The following is a 16,733-nucleotide window of genomic DNA, read 5'->3' as shown; positions in this document are numbered from 1 at the left end:
AGGATATGCCCAAATATGCTGTGCTTCCTGTTCCTCGTTGTTCGAGTCCTTTATTTCAAGAAGGACCTTTTTCTTCTGTGGCATTTTTCCTTCACAAGTTATCAGGACATCAACGTTTTCTCATGGCAGAGCATCAGCGCAAGACTGTGTGTAGCATCAGGCATGTATAGTTGTAACTTAAGCTAGGCTATAAACATACGACTATGCTGCTAATCTAACTTCAGAAACGTTTCCATGGTTACCACGCATAGAGCGCCTGGTGCCTTACTCGCTGAGCACTTGTCTGCCTGCCCGTTGATAACGCCCCCTGCAAGTCCAAATTGAACAGCGATTCCCAGACTCATTCACGTTTGCGAATCGGTCTGGCGATGTCGGGATCCTTTCCTCCCATTGTAACATTGTGACACTCTTAACACGCTTCATTGCTCCCTAACAGGACAGCTCCAGTAAGGGAGGAGGGGATGGGGAAAGAGATGGCCGGAGGAGGCGTCGTTCCCGCTCACGTTCCCGCTCACGTTCCCGCTCAGCGAGGAGGAGTCAGCGCTCTGGCTCCAGACACCGCCACCAGAGGTCCAGGACTCGCTCCCGATCCAGATCACGCCGCCGCAGGTCCCGGTCCAGGTATCAACCGGAATCCATTGATCAATTGATTGACTCTTGCAGACAAATGCTAAGATTAATTATATCTGCTGCACCATACTATCGTTAGGATTATATCTGCTGCACCATACTATCGTTAGGATTAGCTGTAAAATAAAACAAAAACACGTTATTGGTCAATTGGTTCATTGAGTGCAGGTTCATAAATTAGTTTCCATATATGCCAGAGCATAATGTAATCTGTTAAGAGGCAACATGTAGTCTGTAGGTACTTGTATTAATCCCCGAGGGGGAATTCCTTTGTTGCAGCGGCAATACAGCACACAAAAATAAGAGTAGGAATAGGAATAAGAAATTAACTTTAGCAGCAATATACAGATCCTTTCCAAAAAATTTGAATATCATGGAAATACCACGGATAACCGTGGACTTCAGCGGATTGTCAAGCAAAGACGATTCAAAAATTTGGCGGAGATTCAGAGGGAGTGGACTGGGGCTGGAGTCAGTCATAACTGAGAAGTAACTGCTGATTTTCTTCACACTATAATAATTTCTTGAAATACTATATTGGGGGTTTTCTGGAGCTGTAGGCCAAAATTATGAAAAATGAAACAAAAAAAGTCTAGAAATATTTCACTTTGTGTGTAATGAATCTATAGTCTATGAAAGTTTCACTTTTTGAAAGGAATTATGGGAAAAACTAACTTTCCATGATATTCAAATTTTTTGGAAAGGATCTGTACATCCATAAATGCAGGCTGATAATGCACACATGCTTTCTAAACTACGGCCTAACATTCCCACTCCGTTACTTCATTCCCTGATTTGAAAGTGTAAGTGTTGACTCCGGCGTCACTGGCTGAGGTCTGCTGTTAGATGGGTGCTCTGGGTCACTGGCTGAGTTCTGTTGTTAGATGGGTGCTCTGTGCTCTGGGTCACTGGCTGAGTTCTGCTGTTAGATGGGTGCTCTGTGCTCTGGGTCACTGGCTGAGTTCTGTTGTTAGATGGGTGCTCTGTGCTCTGGGTCACTGGCTGAGTTCTGTTGTTAGATGGGCGCTCTGTGCTCTGGGGTAGAAGGCAATGTGATTTGTCACAGTAATGAGATTTGAGAGGATCCTCAGCAGATGAGTGTCAAGCCCCGATCTGTGCACTCTAGCCCAGTGTTTCCCAACCAGGGGTACTTGAGCAGCTTGCAGGGGGTACTTGGAAAGATTGGGGATTACAATTTATTTACAAAATGATTAAGTAATTTCATAGGCCCATCTTAGTAAAACTGACGACTTTTTCCAATTGAAAACAGTTAGAATTGTATTAAAGGGGGTAATTCAAATGATTTTCATTTAATAATCAGATGTGTTAGATAGGCCTACTAAAAGTTTAATATCATTTTAATAAAACAAATTTCAGAGAATCATCGACACACGTGAGTGAGGGGGTACTTTGGCATGGCAGAACAGCTCAATGGGTACATAAAACCAAAAAGGTTGGGAACCACTGCTCTAGCCCTTTACCAATCAACCCAGCAGAAACAAGGGAACCTGGCACTGTCCTGCAAAAAGCTGCTGGATGGTTGCACGTTCGTTTAGCATGCATGAGTGAGCATACACACGTGCACACACACGCGGCGCGGCGCGCACACAGACACACACACGCCGCGCAGCGCGCACACAGACACACACACACACACACACACACACGCGCGCGCGCGCACGCACAGCCAGATGCATGCAGGTGTTCTTAACATGAAAAGGCCAGACTGGGCACGAGGGATTGATGGCATAGTGGGGTAAGAGTTGAACCCCTGTTAGTCTATTTTAATCATTATTATTACAGAGGATTAGAGTCAAATCGTTGCACAGACTTTCGTCCTCGTAAGATCGACGGTTTAGAAAAGACAATTGGTAATAATCACTGAGCAGAAATTAGTAGCAAAACTGGATTTGAATTTGCATTCATTTGAACTTTTGGTGCTTAAATCATTGTATGCAATTTGGCTATATTACATGGTCACATGCAAAATTAGATAGATAAACAAATAGAATGTCATAAAACTGACCTAATCACGTCTCCAATATAAATTTTACTTCTGAAGTTACTAGTGACAGCACAGGTTGCTTCAGCATATTGCTAGTGGACATATGTCCATGTATGTGCAGCAGAGCTGTGGCAAGCTGATGTTTGACCCTATTGGCCACAGAAGGTGAAGATGTAACCGTACTAGACACAGTTTAGAAACTATTTTAAAAGTAACCTTTAGGGGGGGCATGGTGGCTCAGTGGTAGAGCTGTCGCCTCACAGCTAGAAGGTCCTGGTTTCGATTCTCACCTGGGATGCTGTGAGCGCTGAAGGAGTGCGTGCCCGTCCGCATGTCCTCGAGTGCCCACCGCCCGGGTGGGGTCGTCAAAAGGGCCTTTCTGTGTGGAGTTTGCATGTTCTCCCCATGCCCCCTGGGGGTTTCCTTCATATAGGAACCCCTCACCAAATACATGCAATATCCTGGTTGCTAATGTGGTGCCTCCTCTGGTCGTTAAGGGCGCCTGTTCAGAGGGAGGGGAACTGGTTGGAATAGCGTGAACCTGCCACGTGATATGTCCTACCTGTGAAGCTTCCCCTGTCAGGTGAAAAGAAGCGGCTGGCTAACTGCCCATGTCTCGGAGGAAGCATGGATCCAGTTTTGGCTCTCCCCAGATCGGCAGAGGGTGGAGCAGCAACCAGGATAAATAAATTAAATTAGCACTAATGGGGGATAAAAAATCGGGGGGGGGGGGGAATATTATAAAAAAAAAGTAACCTTTAGTTTATCTCATGGGCCAAAACACATTTTCAGCTGGTCTGTAGGTTGACAAACACCACAGTGGATGAAACATATTCCAAAGTCAACTCTGAAGTTTACACAGGGATGCAAACTAGTCACTTTTCGGTGACCGTCACCTTTTTTATCCCAAAATAGGGCACCTAAGTTAATGAATTCTGAGTGGTTTTGTGTATCTGTCACCTTTTTCACTCTGCATGAGTTTGCATCCCTGTTACAATAAGCTTTTATTGGCATCCTCAGGTCGTGCTCAGGCTGGAAGTCCAGGAGAACTCACTCCAAATCTCCCAGGTCCAGCAAGGACAGCGCTCCTCCTCCTCCTCCTCCTCCTCCTAATGTAGGCATTCACTTGTGTTTTACCATGTCTACCATCTGCTACTCCTGCTCCTTCTAATGTACATTGTGTGTACCTCCTTCTTCCGACTGTCATTTATGGTGTGTGTGTGTGTTTGTGATGAGAGATGATGCTCTTAACACTTCCAGGATCCCTTATTTTGTGGTGTCATTACATCTATATAGCTATCAATGTCTTCACTCCATCAATTCTAGAGACTAATATCTTGAACTGAATTTCTTGAATTTGTGTGTATGTAGAGCATTACATTATTTGTATTTGACAAATCTCCACTTGTCAGTCCTGTGCTATTCATGTGGGATCAATTAAAATGGTCTTATAATGAGGATGACATCAGTAATCGGATGAAAGAAAAAGCAAGGATGTTGCTACATTTAGGTTGCCTTTGCATTTGCTGAATTAAACTAAAAATGACATTTTAGAAGCGTAGATCGTATAAAAATATGGATGTAGCTACCGTGACAGAGAGTTTGGCATTTTGACTGTTGCCATCTTGGTTATCTACAGCTAGAAGCAGCTAGCGTTAGACCAGCGGGTTCCCACAGAGCCGCCGCCTGCTATTGGTCCATGATCGGCGAGCTGTGCGATCATTGGACAGACGACCTGTCAATCATGCCCCAAAACATAGTCCACTTTATTGTGTATTTGAATCTAAATGGGACCATAATTTAATAAATGAACATCAGGCTGTATCGAAGAAGACTTGAAACAAGCGATTGAGAACATAAACTCATTAGGAAAGTGTTTACTGAGGTCATGAATCAAGTGAGAAGTATTGGATTGGATTGGATTGGATTTATTTGACAATTTACAAAAAGATATGTGTACATCTTTGCCCAGCAAGAATACATACAATTAAAAAATCATCAAGGTTAAAAACACAATAAAGCCAAAAGGCTTATTTCCATTGTGGACCTCTGGGGATAGGGAGCGGAGCGGGGTGGGGAGGGGGGGGGGGGGGTACATTAGGCAACATCCAGGACGGAGAGCTACTTTATAGCCCATGAACAAAACATACAAACAAATCACAAGACAAATACAAATACCCATCGCCGCCTAGCCCACCTAATAAATGTCTATCAGATAGAGGCAGTCACTAACCACTTTTTCAAGGAGGCCTTAAATCCTCTTTCTGTGGCCAGTTCTTTGCAAGAGGATGGTAACTGGTTCCATAGCACTCCTGCTGTGAGTGCTATGCTAAGTAGACCATTGACTTCTATAAAATCAGACTTCTTTTTGCTGCCAGTGGCCCTGCTGGCCATTAGAAAGAATGCAGGTGTAAGTTACTTCTGCTTTGGCTGAATTTGTTCAGAACTGGAGGCTGCCACTTTTTATGCCAGGTTTTTATCACGCACAGTAGACTACAAATTGTATCCAATGTAAGAATCTTCACTTTCAATTTCTATATCTACACATTTTATTTGGTCTTCGTTTCGTTTCGTTTCTCTTCTCTGCTCTACACTTATTATTTGATTTTTAGATTTTTATTATTGATCTTGGGTTTAAATGATTTTTTCTCCCCTGTCGTTTGCCAGTCTGCTCCGGAGCAGCTCCCCACCCCCACAGCTGCCCCCCTCCTCCCCCCTGTCACAGACTCCTCTGCTCCTCCTGCTGCATCTGCGGGTGGATGGAAACCACTTCCCTTCATAGACACCACCACTTCCTCAAGGTAACGCAGTGAAAATCGTCAACAGAAAAGGCAAACGATAAAAACATTATTTGTGTAGCAGTTTTCTAAGTGCACTTTACACATCAGACCACAGAAAACACACCGCAAAAGTCACAAACATGAAGGAAATAAAGAGATTAAATATAGCAAAGAACATAAACCAAGAATGAAAAGGCGAGCAATTCAATACTAAATCAACAACTAAAATCTACCCATATCCACCTTATTTTTGAATGCCCTACTGTAAAAAATAATTGTGGGTACAACAAGGTCTGGTTTAACGTGACTTATTGTTGCAGCTTGCCATTTCCTTTGTTATACTCGGCTGCAGACCTATGCTGCAATAACGAATTATAAACCGGAAGCTGGAGCACGTTATAAAAGTTATAAATATAGTCACGTTATAAACAACTAACCGACGCTGGGGGTCCGTATGGAAACAGTGTTACTCGAAATGGTTAAAAGTTAAATCAATTTGGTCATTCAGTGGCGTTTTACTGCCATGTAAAGTAAGTAACTAACGCTAGCCGCTAGCATTAGCTACACTAGCCGACTACCCATAATGCATTACATTATCCTAGCACCCGAACGGCTGTAAAATCCTCATAGACGTTTTTTTTGTCAAGTTAAAATAGTCTATTACACCGGAAGAAGCACCCATCAGGCAGATCAGGCAAAAATGGCCGCCAAAAATAAGGTGGATAGGTCCCGGGGACTAAATCTAATGCAGGGGTGCCCAATACGTCAATCGAGACGCTCCTGGCACAGGAGGAACAGGAGAGGAGAGGAGAGGAGGAGAGGAGAGGAAATCCTCCATTCAGAGTCTTGTGGATTTAGCACAGATTCATAGCCTGGTAAACCAGCCGGTCACGTGAACTCACATTTCATTTCGTTCTGTCTGGGCTCAAGCCCTGGGAGGGCTTTAAGCAGAAACTGCAAAGTAATAGAGCCAATCAGCGACTGCGCTCAGTGCCCTGTGATTGACAGCGCAAGTTGGCCAATCAGGAACGCCACTAGCACTGCACTAACAAAACAATAATGGCCGCCTCCTTGCCTGTGCGTCTCAAGGAGTAATGTCAATGTTCGTCTAGTTTAAACAGCCATGTTTAAACGGCTGTAGCTCAGGAGGTAGAGCAGGTTGTCCACTAATCGCTTTGGATAAAAGAGGTCGGTGGTTCGATTCCTGCCTCCTCCAGTCTGCATGTCGAAGTGTCCTTGGGCAAGATACTGAACCCCAAATTGCTCCTGATGGTGTGCCAGCACCCTGCGTGGTAGCCTGCCGCCATCGGTGTATGAATGGGTGAATGTACCTACTGATTGTAAAGCGCTTTGGATAAAAGCGCTATATAAATGCAGGCCATTTACCATAAAGTGCCGTTATTGCAGAAATAGACTCAATAACAACAATTAAACAAGTACAGGAGTATCGCCGCAACCGCTTCCCGTTTCTCAGCGGAAAAAATGTTTTTACCGTTCTCCCGAGTGGATTTGGGTTTGACTGGATCCAACGCTGATTGGCTGAAGGAGTTGCCTGTCAGGGCAAGTACACCCGCCCAACCTCCGCCCACTGCAAAACACTGGGTGAAGGCTTCAGGCCAGACGGGAACGAAGAATGAAATGTGAGTTCACATGACCGGCTGGTTTACCAGGCTAACAGATTCAGCCTTCAGAACAAAATTAAAATGGTCATTAAGCCTTCAGTCTGACCGAGACAAAGCCATCTCTCTGCAGCATGCGGTTGGTTGATTGATTGAATACGCAGCCAGTTTAAATCGTGCAGACGAGGAGGAAGGTTTGAGTTCAGCAGACCACAGCAGGTCAATTGAGCTGAATAAAATTTTGTGTAAATCACTTCTTGTTTATATTTTAATTGTAAATGTCTAAATTGCGTTGTTCATATTTGAGAGGCTTCTAGAAGGAATCTCATCGTGTGTGTGTGTGTGTGTGCTGTGCTTGTGTTGCTGACATGATGAAAAGTGCCCGCACGGTCATATCTCTATTCTCTATTCATCTATTCTCTCTTATAAATGCATAATCTAAGTTTCTTGCTCATGCTCTTGCACGCTACCTTTGAATTGAAACCTTCTACCATCGCTACTCTACTTGTGTTTGTGGCAGCTTCTCGGAGAAGAAGAGAACGTTGGATGAATCCACACAGCCGGCCTCCAGGGACATCAAAGCAGAGGAGCTGACCGAGGCCAGCACAGAGCTGCGGAGCTCTGACCAGAACGACAAGTCAGGAGAGGAGAAAGCAGAGAAACCGGGTAGGACCTGTTTGGGATCAATTAAAGACACAATATGTAACATTTTCACATTAAAATGTCTAAAGATGACTCGACATTGTGTGTGTGTGTGTGTGTGTGTTAGGGATGGGCATCGAATTTCGAATTTTCGAATAATCGTTGTTATTATCAAGGTCGACTTTTATTATTGAAAGTCGAAATTCATTTATTGAATTTTTTTTTTTTTTTTTTTTTTTTTTTTTGAGTGAAATGTTGCATTGTCTCCCCTGATTCTAAGTATAGTCGAATCGCTTGGTTTGAGCAAGTAAAACAATTTTTATAAGCAACCTCTCCCTCTTCATGGGATTTCATCCGCCATTCATTTTTCCATAAACCTTGCTTAAAATGCTTATAAAAATTGTTTTACTTGCTCAAACCAAGCGATTCGACTATGCTTAGAATCAGGGGAGACAATACAACATTTCACTCAACAAAAAAAAAAAAAAAAAAAATCATTTTTAATTTTTTTTTACATTTTTTTTTTTTTTTTACATTTTTTTTTTTTTTCGAATTTCGATTAAAAGTCGACTTTGGCCAGCGAATTTCGAATAGTGTTTTTGCTAGAAATGCCCATCCCTAGTGTGTGTGTGTGCGTACTTGCATTGTGTCCCAAATGTTACCAACAATGTTCAAACCCAGAGAAATCTGTATTTTTAGTCAACAGTCAGTTTCATTTGGTCGCATGTCAGTGGCGTCACCAATTCCAGTCGACTACTGTCACGTCACAGTCAGTTTTTTGGATATTGGTCGTTTTTAACCAGATGATGAAGGCTTTTAATTAAAAGACTCAGTTTTAACAAACTGCTTGAGTCTTTTTACCAGTTTAATTGGCAACTGGGTTTGTTTTGAGAGGAGGAGACCTCAATAAGTAACTTGGCTCCAGGTAAAAACCTTGTGAATGATGAACACTGAAGGAGTCCATACCTATAAAGAAGGTGAGCACCTAGAAACAGGCTGAGCTAATGTTAGCGACAGAAACAGGCTGAGCTAACGTTAGCGACAGCGCGGCTAGCAAGCAGCCCCACTCCGCCAAAGATTGTCGGGGAAACAGTGGTTTTTAACATTCTGTTCCGTGTTTTTACCCGTTTTAATTATTGGGTTTGTTTTGGAGATAAGATGTCTGCAGATCGGCTCCCGGTAAAAACCTCCTGAACTATGAGCACTGAAGGAATACTAAACTAAAAATAAAACGGCAATGGCACTGAAGACAAAAACTCCCACGCTACTACCCCTAGGGGCAGAAAACTTGTTTGTTTGCTTTTTAAAATAAGTTTATGCAGCTCTTGAACGTGTGTCTTAAGCCATGTTCTTTCCTGGTCTGTTGCTAAACCAGCTGCAGGTTCTACTGCATCCCCGTCCTCCCTGACCCGGTCCCATTCTGCAGGAGCAGAGCAGACCTCCGAGTCCAGAGCCTCGGAGGACCCCAGCCCCACTGCTGCCGCCATGGCCAAACCACCAACAAAGAAGAAGAGAACGGCGTCCAAGTCTCCACAGAAGAAGAAAGAAGGCAAGTCCTCTGCAAAGAGGAAGAAGAAGTCCAAGTCGCCGTCTAGGAGTCACAAGAAGAGGTCCAGATCCAGGAGCTCTTCACGCAGGAAGAGGTCAAGGTCAATGGATTTATCAGCCATGACAGTGTTGGCTGGTATTGTTTTCACCTCGTGTGTGTGTGTCTGTCTGTCTGTCGGTCAACAGATTTTGTCAGCGCGATAGCGTCAAAAATGTACAAGAGACAGGCAGGAAACTTAACAGGTGTGTAGTTGACATCAAAATTAAGGTTGAGTTCGAAAATGGGTGTGATCTGAGAAGGGAGGCTGGCCCCCACATCCTACTTCCATCCTACTTATGCGCTTATGTCTGACATAAAAGTGTAAGAAGTTACTCCTAGGATTCATTTTGTAATTTGCACCCAAAGCTGAACTTGAAAAAAGGGCTTTTATGTATTCTCCTCCCTCGGCTTGGAATTTGTTGCAAAATGACTTAAATCTCAGGGAGCTGGTTTCTCCCAAGTTATTTTCACATTGCCAATAACCATTTTTTAACATTGTTAAAAGAGTGTTTTAGTCCACCAGGAGAGCAAGAAGCTGCTATTTTCTACCATTGACTGTGATACTTAGGTTAAGGTGACAAGAACTGTTGGTGAATTTGTGGAAAAACAGTGGAGTGACTTAATGTCTACCTCAGTGTAGAAAATCTTAAAAATATTTTGCGGGCAACTTTTGCCCCACTGTCTAAAAAAGTGGGTGCATTTACAGCATTTCGGGGGCACTAAAAAAAGTAATTAGTCCATAAGGTTCAGGGTTGCCACGGGTCTGGAAAGTACTTGAAAGTGTTTGGATTAAAAATAATAATAACCAAGGACTTAAAAATGCTTGGATTTATAAAGAGATCCTTAAAAGTGCTTAGATTTAGCCTACCGGAATCTCTGAGTTTGAGCCTTGTGCACTCCGCCATCTCAAAATCCACCTATTTGTATATGTCATCATCAGTAGTGCTGGACCAAGCTTGATACACTTTCTTCCTTTCTACACAGTATCACTCCCCGTGTAGGCTACAAGCATACAGCGATTTGCTGAACTGCGCTGTCGTTGGCTGTTGTGCTCTCTCGTAGGCGTTCTTAGCTCAAATATGCGACTGGTCGCCTAGGTAACCTGCGGTGGATACATTTTTCTTTTCATCCGTTTTCTTCCCAGACTTTATTGCTTGACAACTGCTTGAAAAGTCCTTGAAATGTATCATTACAAAACAGTGACAACCCTAAAGTTGCTAAAGTGTAGTGTGTGAACAACAGCGCTGTGTGTGTGTGTGTGTGTGTGTGTGTGTGTGTGTGTGTGTGTGTGTGTGTGTGTGTGTGTGTGTGAGAGAGAGAGAGAGAGAGAGTGTGTTCTTCATCTTCTTCTTCTTCTGGCAAACAGCTTGCAGGCGCTGAGTGTGTGTTAGAGATGGAAATGGAAATTAAATTTAATTGAGTGTAAATAAAATGATCCAAATCTTGGGGGCATTTTTTGCCTCTTGATCACAGTTTCTAGGGGCATTCTGAGATTTCTTGCGGGCGTTTTTGCCCTTGCCCCGGGCTAATTTCCTACACTGGTCTAGGGCATTCACGACTAGTAGATTTTACTAGTCGACTAGTCGTACCTAAAGGTAGTCGACTAGTCGTTTTAGCAAAACATTTTTTTGTTTTTTTTTGTTTTACCAAACAAAAACAATGCATCCAGATCCTATCCTGATAAGCCTAATAAGTCAAACTCTGTATGTGGCTGCCATATTTTGGGGATGTCTAAGAATCTGCCTTTGCTCTTGTAGTAAATGTTATCCAATGTATGGTGGCTTGAGAGTTCATTCCACCAGTGAACTACAACTGGGGGATTGTATGCTTTCCAATTTAAAGCTATGCATTTCCTAGCTGCCAACAGGGCAAGATCTATGTATTTACTTTGAATGCATTGTTTTTGTTTGGTTGTTTGTCCAATAGTCTTGTTTGTTCTTGGATTATTGTGTATCTTATGCAGTTTTCTTGTTTTGTTTTGTTGTGTTTTGATGTTCTTTGTGGGGGATATGGGATATGATAGTCCATGTATGTCGTGTAAATACCTCATGTTTTTTTTTTTTTTTTTTTTTGCTAAAACGACTAGTCGACTACTAAGCACAGTGTCGACTAGTCTGTGAATGCCCTACACTGGTCTACCTTCTATCATCCCTTTCCTCTTTCTTTGTATTGGATGGGACTTTCACAAACACATTTGCTTTTACAATGACTGCTTCATTGTAAATGTCCTCTCTGTCTGTGTGCAGGTCACCGGGCAGGAAGGCGCGGAGGTCGCGCTCTCGCTCTCGCTCTGGCTCGCGGGGCCGGCGGAGGGCTACGTACAGCCAGAGGGACCGCTGGAAACGAGAGCCCAGCCACTCCCCTGTACTCATCCTCCGCAAAAATAGATCCCCCGCCCGGAAACACCGCAGCGCCAGCAACAGCCCCCCACGCATCACTGAACTGGGTCTGGTGACATGAATATCATACCTACCAATTGAGTTCCTTAGTTTAATTTAATAATTTATTATATTATTATGTTAGGTTATATCATGTTATATTATATTATATTATATTATATTATATATTAGATTAGATTAGATTAGATTAATATTATATAGGTTTGTCTATAGACCTTATCCGCTAACCCTGGACGGTGCCATATTGTTGACATACCGTCCTGCACGCACAGCGCTACTAGTAACAGCCTTATTGTTGTTTCTGTTCCATTACAAAATAGCGATGGTGATGACAGCAATAAAAACCCCAGAGTTGTTGTTTGTATGCTGCCGTTAATGCCTGTAATAAATAAACAAAAGAAAAAAAGGAGGTGAACAGACTTTGCTGTCAGAAAGTTTCACTTGTCTCTCTTAACTATCCACACATCTCCTGTGTGCTGACGTCTCCTCAGTCTCGCTCCCTTCACGTCTGTGGACGGTAGAGATAGAAACAAACCACGGGGACTTTATTGCTGTCATTACATGTATAACGCAGGTCACCATCCGAACACAACAGGGACGATACAGGTAAGTAACGCTAACGGCGGCTAGCTTCCTATAAACGCTGCTCTTACATAGGCTGTCACTTGAGAGCTGCAGCGCTAGGTCGACAACATGGCGGCGGTGGGCGTGCCACGTACGCGAGTTACGTCAATCGAATAAGGTCTATAGGTTTTTGAGCATGTGTCATGCACCCCAGGTTAATGTATGCATCCGTCCATTTCATCCATTCTGTCCTATCTAATGGATATGCTAATGCTGTGCATTTCCTCAGATAAGGGCCAGTTGTTGGAGATTGCCAAGGCCAACGCTGCTGCCATGTGTGCCAAGGCAGGCATGCCCATCCCTGCCAGCCTGAGACCCACTGTGCTGGCCCAGCTGCCCCTGGCCCTGCCCGCCATGGCCATGAATGCTGCTATGGCCAGTATGACTGCAGGTACATAAACATACTGTAGCTCTCTCATGGCAAAACCCCTAAGGCTAAGGGTCCCCCCCCCCCCCCCCGAAATTCCAGGTGACATTATTTGAATTCCAGACGAGGCGACCCCACTTAGGGTCATGACCCTAAGGTTGGGAACCACTGCCCTAAGGTCAAAAACATGTTTTTCTTGTTCCTTCAGTTGGATGTTTGAGCTGTGCAGAGTTTGACACTAGAAGGCTGTTTTCACATTCACATGCTGGAAGTGGAAAGTTTCTCAGAGCTCACTGAAAATCACAATTTTTAGGGATCACAAATAGTTTTGAAGCCACTCCCTGTCCAATATTCAACTTATTGAGATGTGGAAACTTGAAGCCTCCAGTGCACACATACACTAATAATGGACTTTGCAGTGAAGTAGGAGACATCTTGTGTCCCAGCAGGAACACTTTTGAGATGAAATATATTTGCCATATTCATAGATTCTGGAATTTTTAATGAGGGAGAAGACGTAGATGTCATTTTAAGGATTTTAATAAGATAATTTAACTTTTGTGTGTGTGGGATAAACCATATCAGACACAAATGATTTTACAAAGTAGAGTACCTTTTGCATACATCTGAAAATGACTTCAGGCGCTATTTAAGATAACTGAAAACAATGCAAATTCCCATATGCCTGACTGTGACACACGCTAAAATGTCAATCTTGCCAGTCCTCTTAAAATTGATATCATTTACATTGACTGCTAATGTCAGAAAGGAAAATGGACACTACAGCGAGTTGGTGCTACTTTTTGCGATGGCTACAATTTTGAGTTGCTCTACTTCTCTGCCTCTCTTTTGCCATCAGCCACCATGACAGCAGCCCTGTCGAGTATGGGCGCTCTGGCTTCACTGCCCCCACTGCCCTCCATCACCAACAAGCCGCCACCTGGCCCCCCCCAACCCAACATGGCTGCCATGGAGGAGGTGAAGAGGATGGTGGCAAAGAAGGTCAACAGCATCAGCATCAAGGAGTTTACTGATGTAAGGCTTAACGGATCAGATTACACATTTTTACAGTGCACTTCATGTAGGTGTTTACCAGAAGCTTCACCATACACAGGAAAAATCAAATTACAGTTTTGTAGAATATTGTATTGTGACATGAGTTGTGAGCAATCAGAAACGGCTATTTCTAGATCATTTCTTTCTCCTTGCTTAAAGCGAGTAGCCTGGTTAAAAGCATCCTGATCATGTGACCTCACGTTCTGTTTTGCACTACGTATCGGTCAGGACTTCCAGCCGACCACAGCGATTTCAGTGGGCGGGAGTACTTGCCTTGACAGACAACTCCTTCAGCCAATCGGCATCGCCAAATCCACTCGGCAGAACAGTGAAAATGTCTTTCTTGCCGAGAAACTCCACTGGTGCATACTCCTTTTGTTTTTGTCTTGTCGTTTAATTATTGTTGTTGAGTCCAGATCACGTCACGTGCTCACGAGTCACGTGATCAGGACCGTTTCACCAGGCTATAAAGTGAGGCATGTCAGGTGACAATAGAGATTTTTCCTCTATAAATAACTTCTTTAGCTTCATAAAACAACTCTACATAGTTACTTTCTGACTTCCCACGTTTTTAGCCGTCAAACCATGGTAGTCATTGGCTCCAATTGTAAGCTAAAAACCTTTAAATACAGCTTACTGTTAACACGAAAAGTCAGGCTACTGTAGTTATTACCAGATCAAATTCTTCATTGTGTCGGGGACTTTTTTGTGCTACAGAACTACTTTACTGAGATGGAAAATGTGTTTACATCCGACTTAGTAGTTGGTCCAGTGCATCGCGATGATGATGATGATGATGATGATGATGATGATGGCGTGTCTCCGTAACCTATTTTATAATAGCTTTTCTTTATACAATGGCTGCCGGGACATGAGGCTTTACTGGGCTACATGGACGAGATTTTGTTTTGCCAACAAGTCTCATAGGATGTGTTGACAGTAAGCAATAAAATACACCGGCCTCATCCTTTAACGGCCCCGTCCAGCCAGTTTGTCTACCTGTATAAGCATTGGTGTTCTATGAAAATGTACATTTGCGTGAAATAACTGACATTGATAAGAACCAAAGGCTAATAGCGTGTGCCGCTGCAGAATCATGACTGCAGCGCTGTATTTACGGTCTATAAACGTCAGAGGCCAGACCATTATTATGTCTGACGCCATTACCTGTTTTTAGCAACATCTTATCTTTTGAACTTTGAGCACAAAATGAGGTTATTTGTCCCCAAAAAAAAACTTGCGAACACTGTGGCTAAGCAAGAAATGACTGAAACTGAAAACTGATTACCAGCAAAGGTTGACTGTGTGTGTGTGTGTGTGTGTGTGTGTGTGTGTGTGTGTGTGTGTGTGTGTGTGTGTGTGTGTGTGTGTGTGTGTGTGTGTGTGTGTGTGTGTGTGTGTGTGTGCAGAAATGCAAGATGATAGTGGACAGTAAAGGGGAGCTGCCGGTGGCGAAGCCTCACGTCTCAGATGAAGAGGATGACGGGAAGCCATTTGGAGCGTCTGCTCTCCGAGAGCAGAAAGCCATCAGCTTCAGCATAAATGTAACGCACACACACACACACACACACACACACACACAAACACAAACACACATATGTGTTACATCAACTTCCTTGAAGCAGTAATTTGTTACTATACTCATTCATATTAATTTGCTGTTCGTCATCATCTCGTCCTTAGCCCATTCAGAATTCTGAAATTAAATTCCGATGTTTTAAAGCTTAATATCGCCGTCGTACAAACAAACCACAAATTTGTTCCTGGAAAACATCCAATGAGAGTGGACAAAATAAGCTTTACGGATATATGATTTGTGTATGGTGTTTGAGACGGGCCTTCCTGTGGATATATGATTTGTGTATGGTGTTTGAGACGGGCCTTCCTGTGGATATATGATTTGTGTATGGTGTTTGAGACGGGCCTTCCTGTGGATATATGATTTGTGTATGGTGTTTGAGACGGGCCTTCCTGTGGATATATGATTTGTGTATGGTGTTTGAGACGGGCCTTCCTGTGGATATATGATTTGTGTATGGTGTTTGAGACGGGCCTTCCTGTGGATATATGATTTGTGTATGGTGTTTGAGACGGGCCTTCCTGTGGATATATGATTTGTGTATGGTGTTTGAGACGGGCCTTCCTGTGGATATATGATTTGTGTATGGTGTTTGAGACGGGCCTTCCTGTGGATATATGATTTGTGTATGGTGTTTGAGACGGGCCTTCCTGTGGATATATGATTTGTGTATGGTGTTTGAGACGGGCCTTCCTGTGGATATATGATTTGTGTATGGTGTTTGAGACGGGCCTTCCTGTGGATATATGATTTGTGTATGGTGTTTGAGACGGGCCTTCCTGTGGATATATGATTTGTGTATGGTGTTTGAGACGGGCCTTCCTGTGGATATATGATTTGTGTATGGTGTTTGAGACGGGCCTTCCTGTGGATATATGATTTGTGTATGGTGTTTGAGACGGGCCTTCCTGTGGATATATGATTTGTGTATGGTGTTTGAGACGGGCCTTCCTGTGGATATATGATTTGTGTATGGTGTTTGAGACGGGCCTTCCTGTGGATATATGATTTGTGTATGGTGTTTGAGACGGGCCTTCCTGTGGATATATGATTTGTGTATGGTGTTTGAGACGGGCCTTCCTGTGGATATATGATTTGTGTATGGTGTTTGAGACGGGCCTTCCTGTGGATATATGATTTGTGTATGGTGTGTGTGTGTGTGTGTGTGTGTGTATGGTGTTTGAGACGGGCCTTCCTGTGGATATATGATTTGTGTATGGTGTGTGTGTGTGTGTGTGTGTGTATGGTGTTTGAGACGGGCCTACCTGTACTCTAAAAGGGAATGCAAGCCTCATTTGCCATAGCAAGCGCTATATAGCATAGCATAACATTTTCTCCACCATTCAGAAAAGTACTTGTATATTTTGAACCTAAAATGATAAATACATTCCGATTTCTGTTCTGAATCACCCACAACATGCTGGACAGTCCATAGACTCTAAGT

The 16,733-nt window shown here is 43.3% G+C and overlaps 1 protein-coding gene across 2 annotated transcripts in view; it reads left to right on the top strand.

The window, feature by feature from the left end:
• Positions 1-16,733, top strand: part of sonb (SON DNA and RNA binding protein b) — a gene marked incomplete at its 5' end in the record, with an annotated part of 44,793 nt that overhangs the window by 6,501 nt on the left and 21,559 nt on the right. For both annotated transcript variants that reach the window (XM_083633461.1, XM_083633460.1), the window contains 9 exons: positions 437-621; positions 3,656-3,749; positions 5,303-5,436; positions 7,555-7,700; positions 9,103-9,325; positions 11,511-11,710; positions 12,517-12,678; positions 13,514-13,689; positions 15,120-15,254. In XM_083633461.1, the coding sequence (XP_083489587.1) occupies positions 437-621; positions 3,656-3,749; positions 5,303-5,436; positions 7,555-7,700; positions 9,103-9,325; positions 11,511-11,710; positions 12,517-12,678; positions 13,514-13,689; positions 15,120-15,254 (1,455 nt within the window). The remainder of the gene's footprint in view (positions 1-436; positions 622-3,655; positions 3,750-5,302; positions 5,437-7,554; positions 7,701-9,102; positions 9,326-11,510; positions 11,711-12,516; positions 12,679-13,513; positions 13,690-15,119; positions 15,255-16,733) is intronic.

This window comes from Poromitra crassiceps (genome assembly GCF_964638095.1).
Source record: "Poromitra crassiceps genome assembly, chromosome: 3".
NCBI classification, from domain to species: Eukaryota; Metazoa; Chordata; class Actinopteri; order Beryciformes; family Melamphaidae; genus Poromitra; species Poromitra crassiceps.
This window is presented reverse-complemented; position numbering and strand designations above follow the sequence as displayed.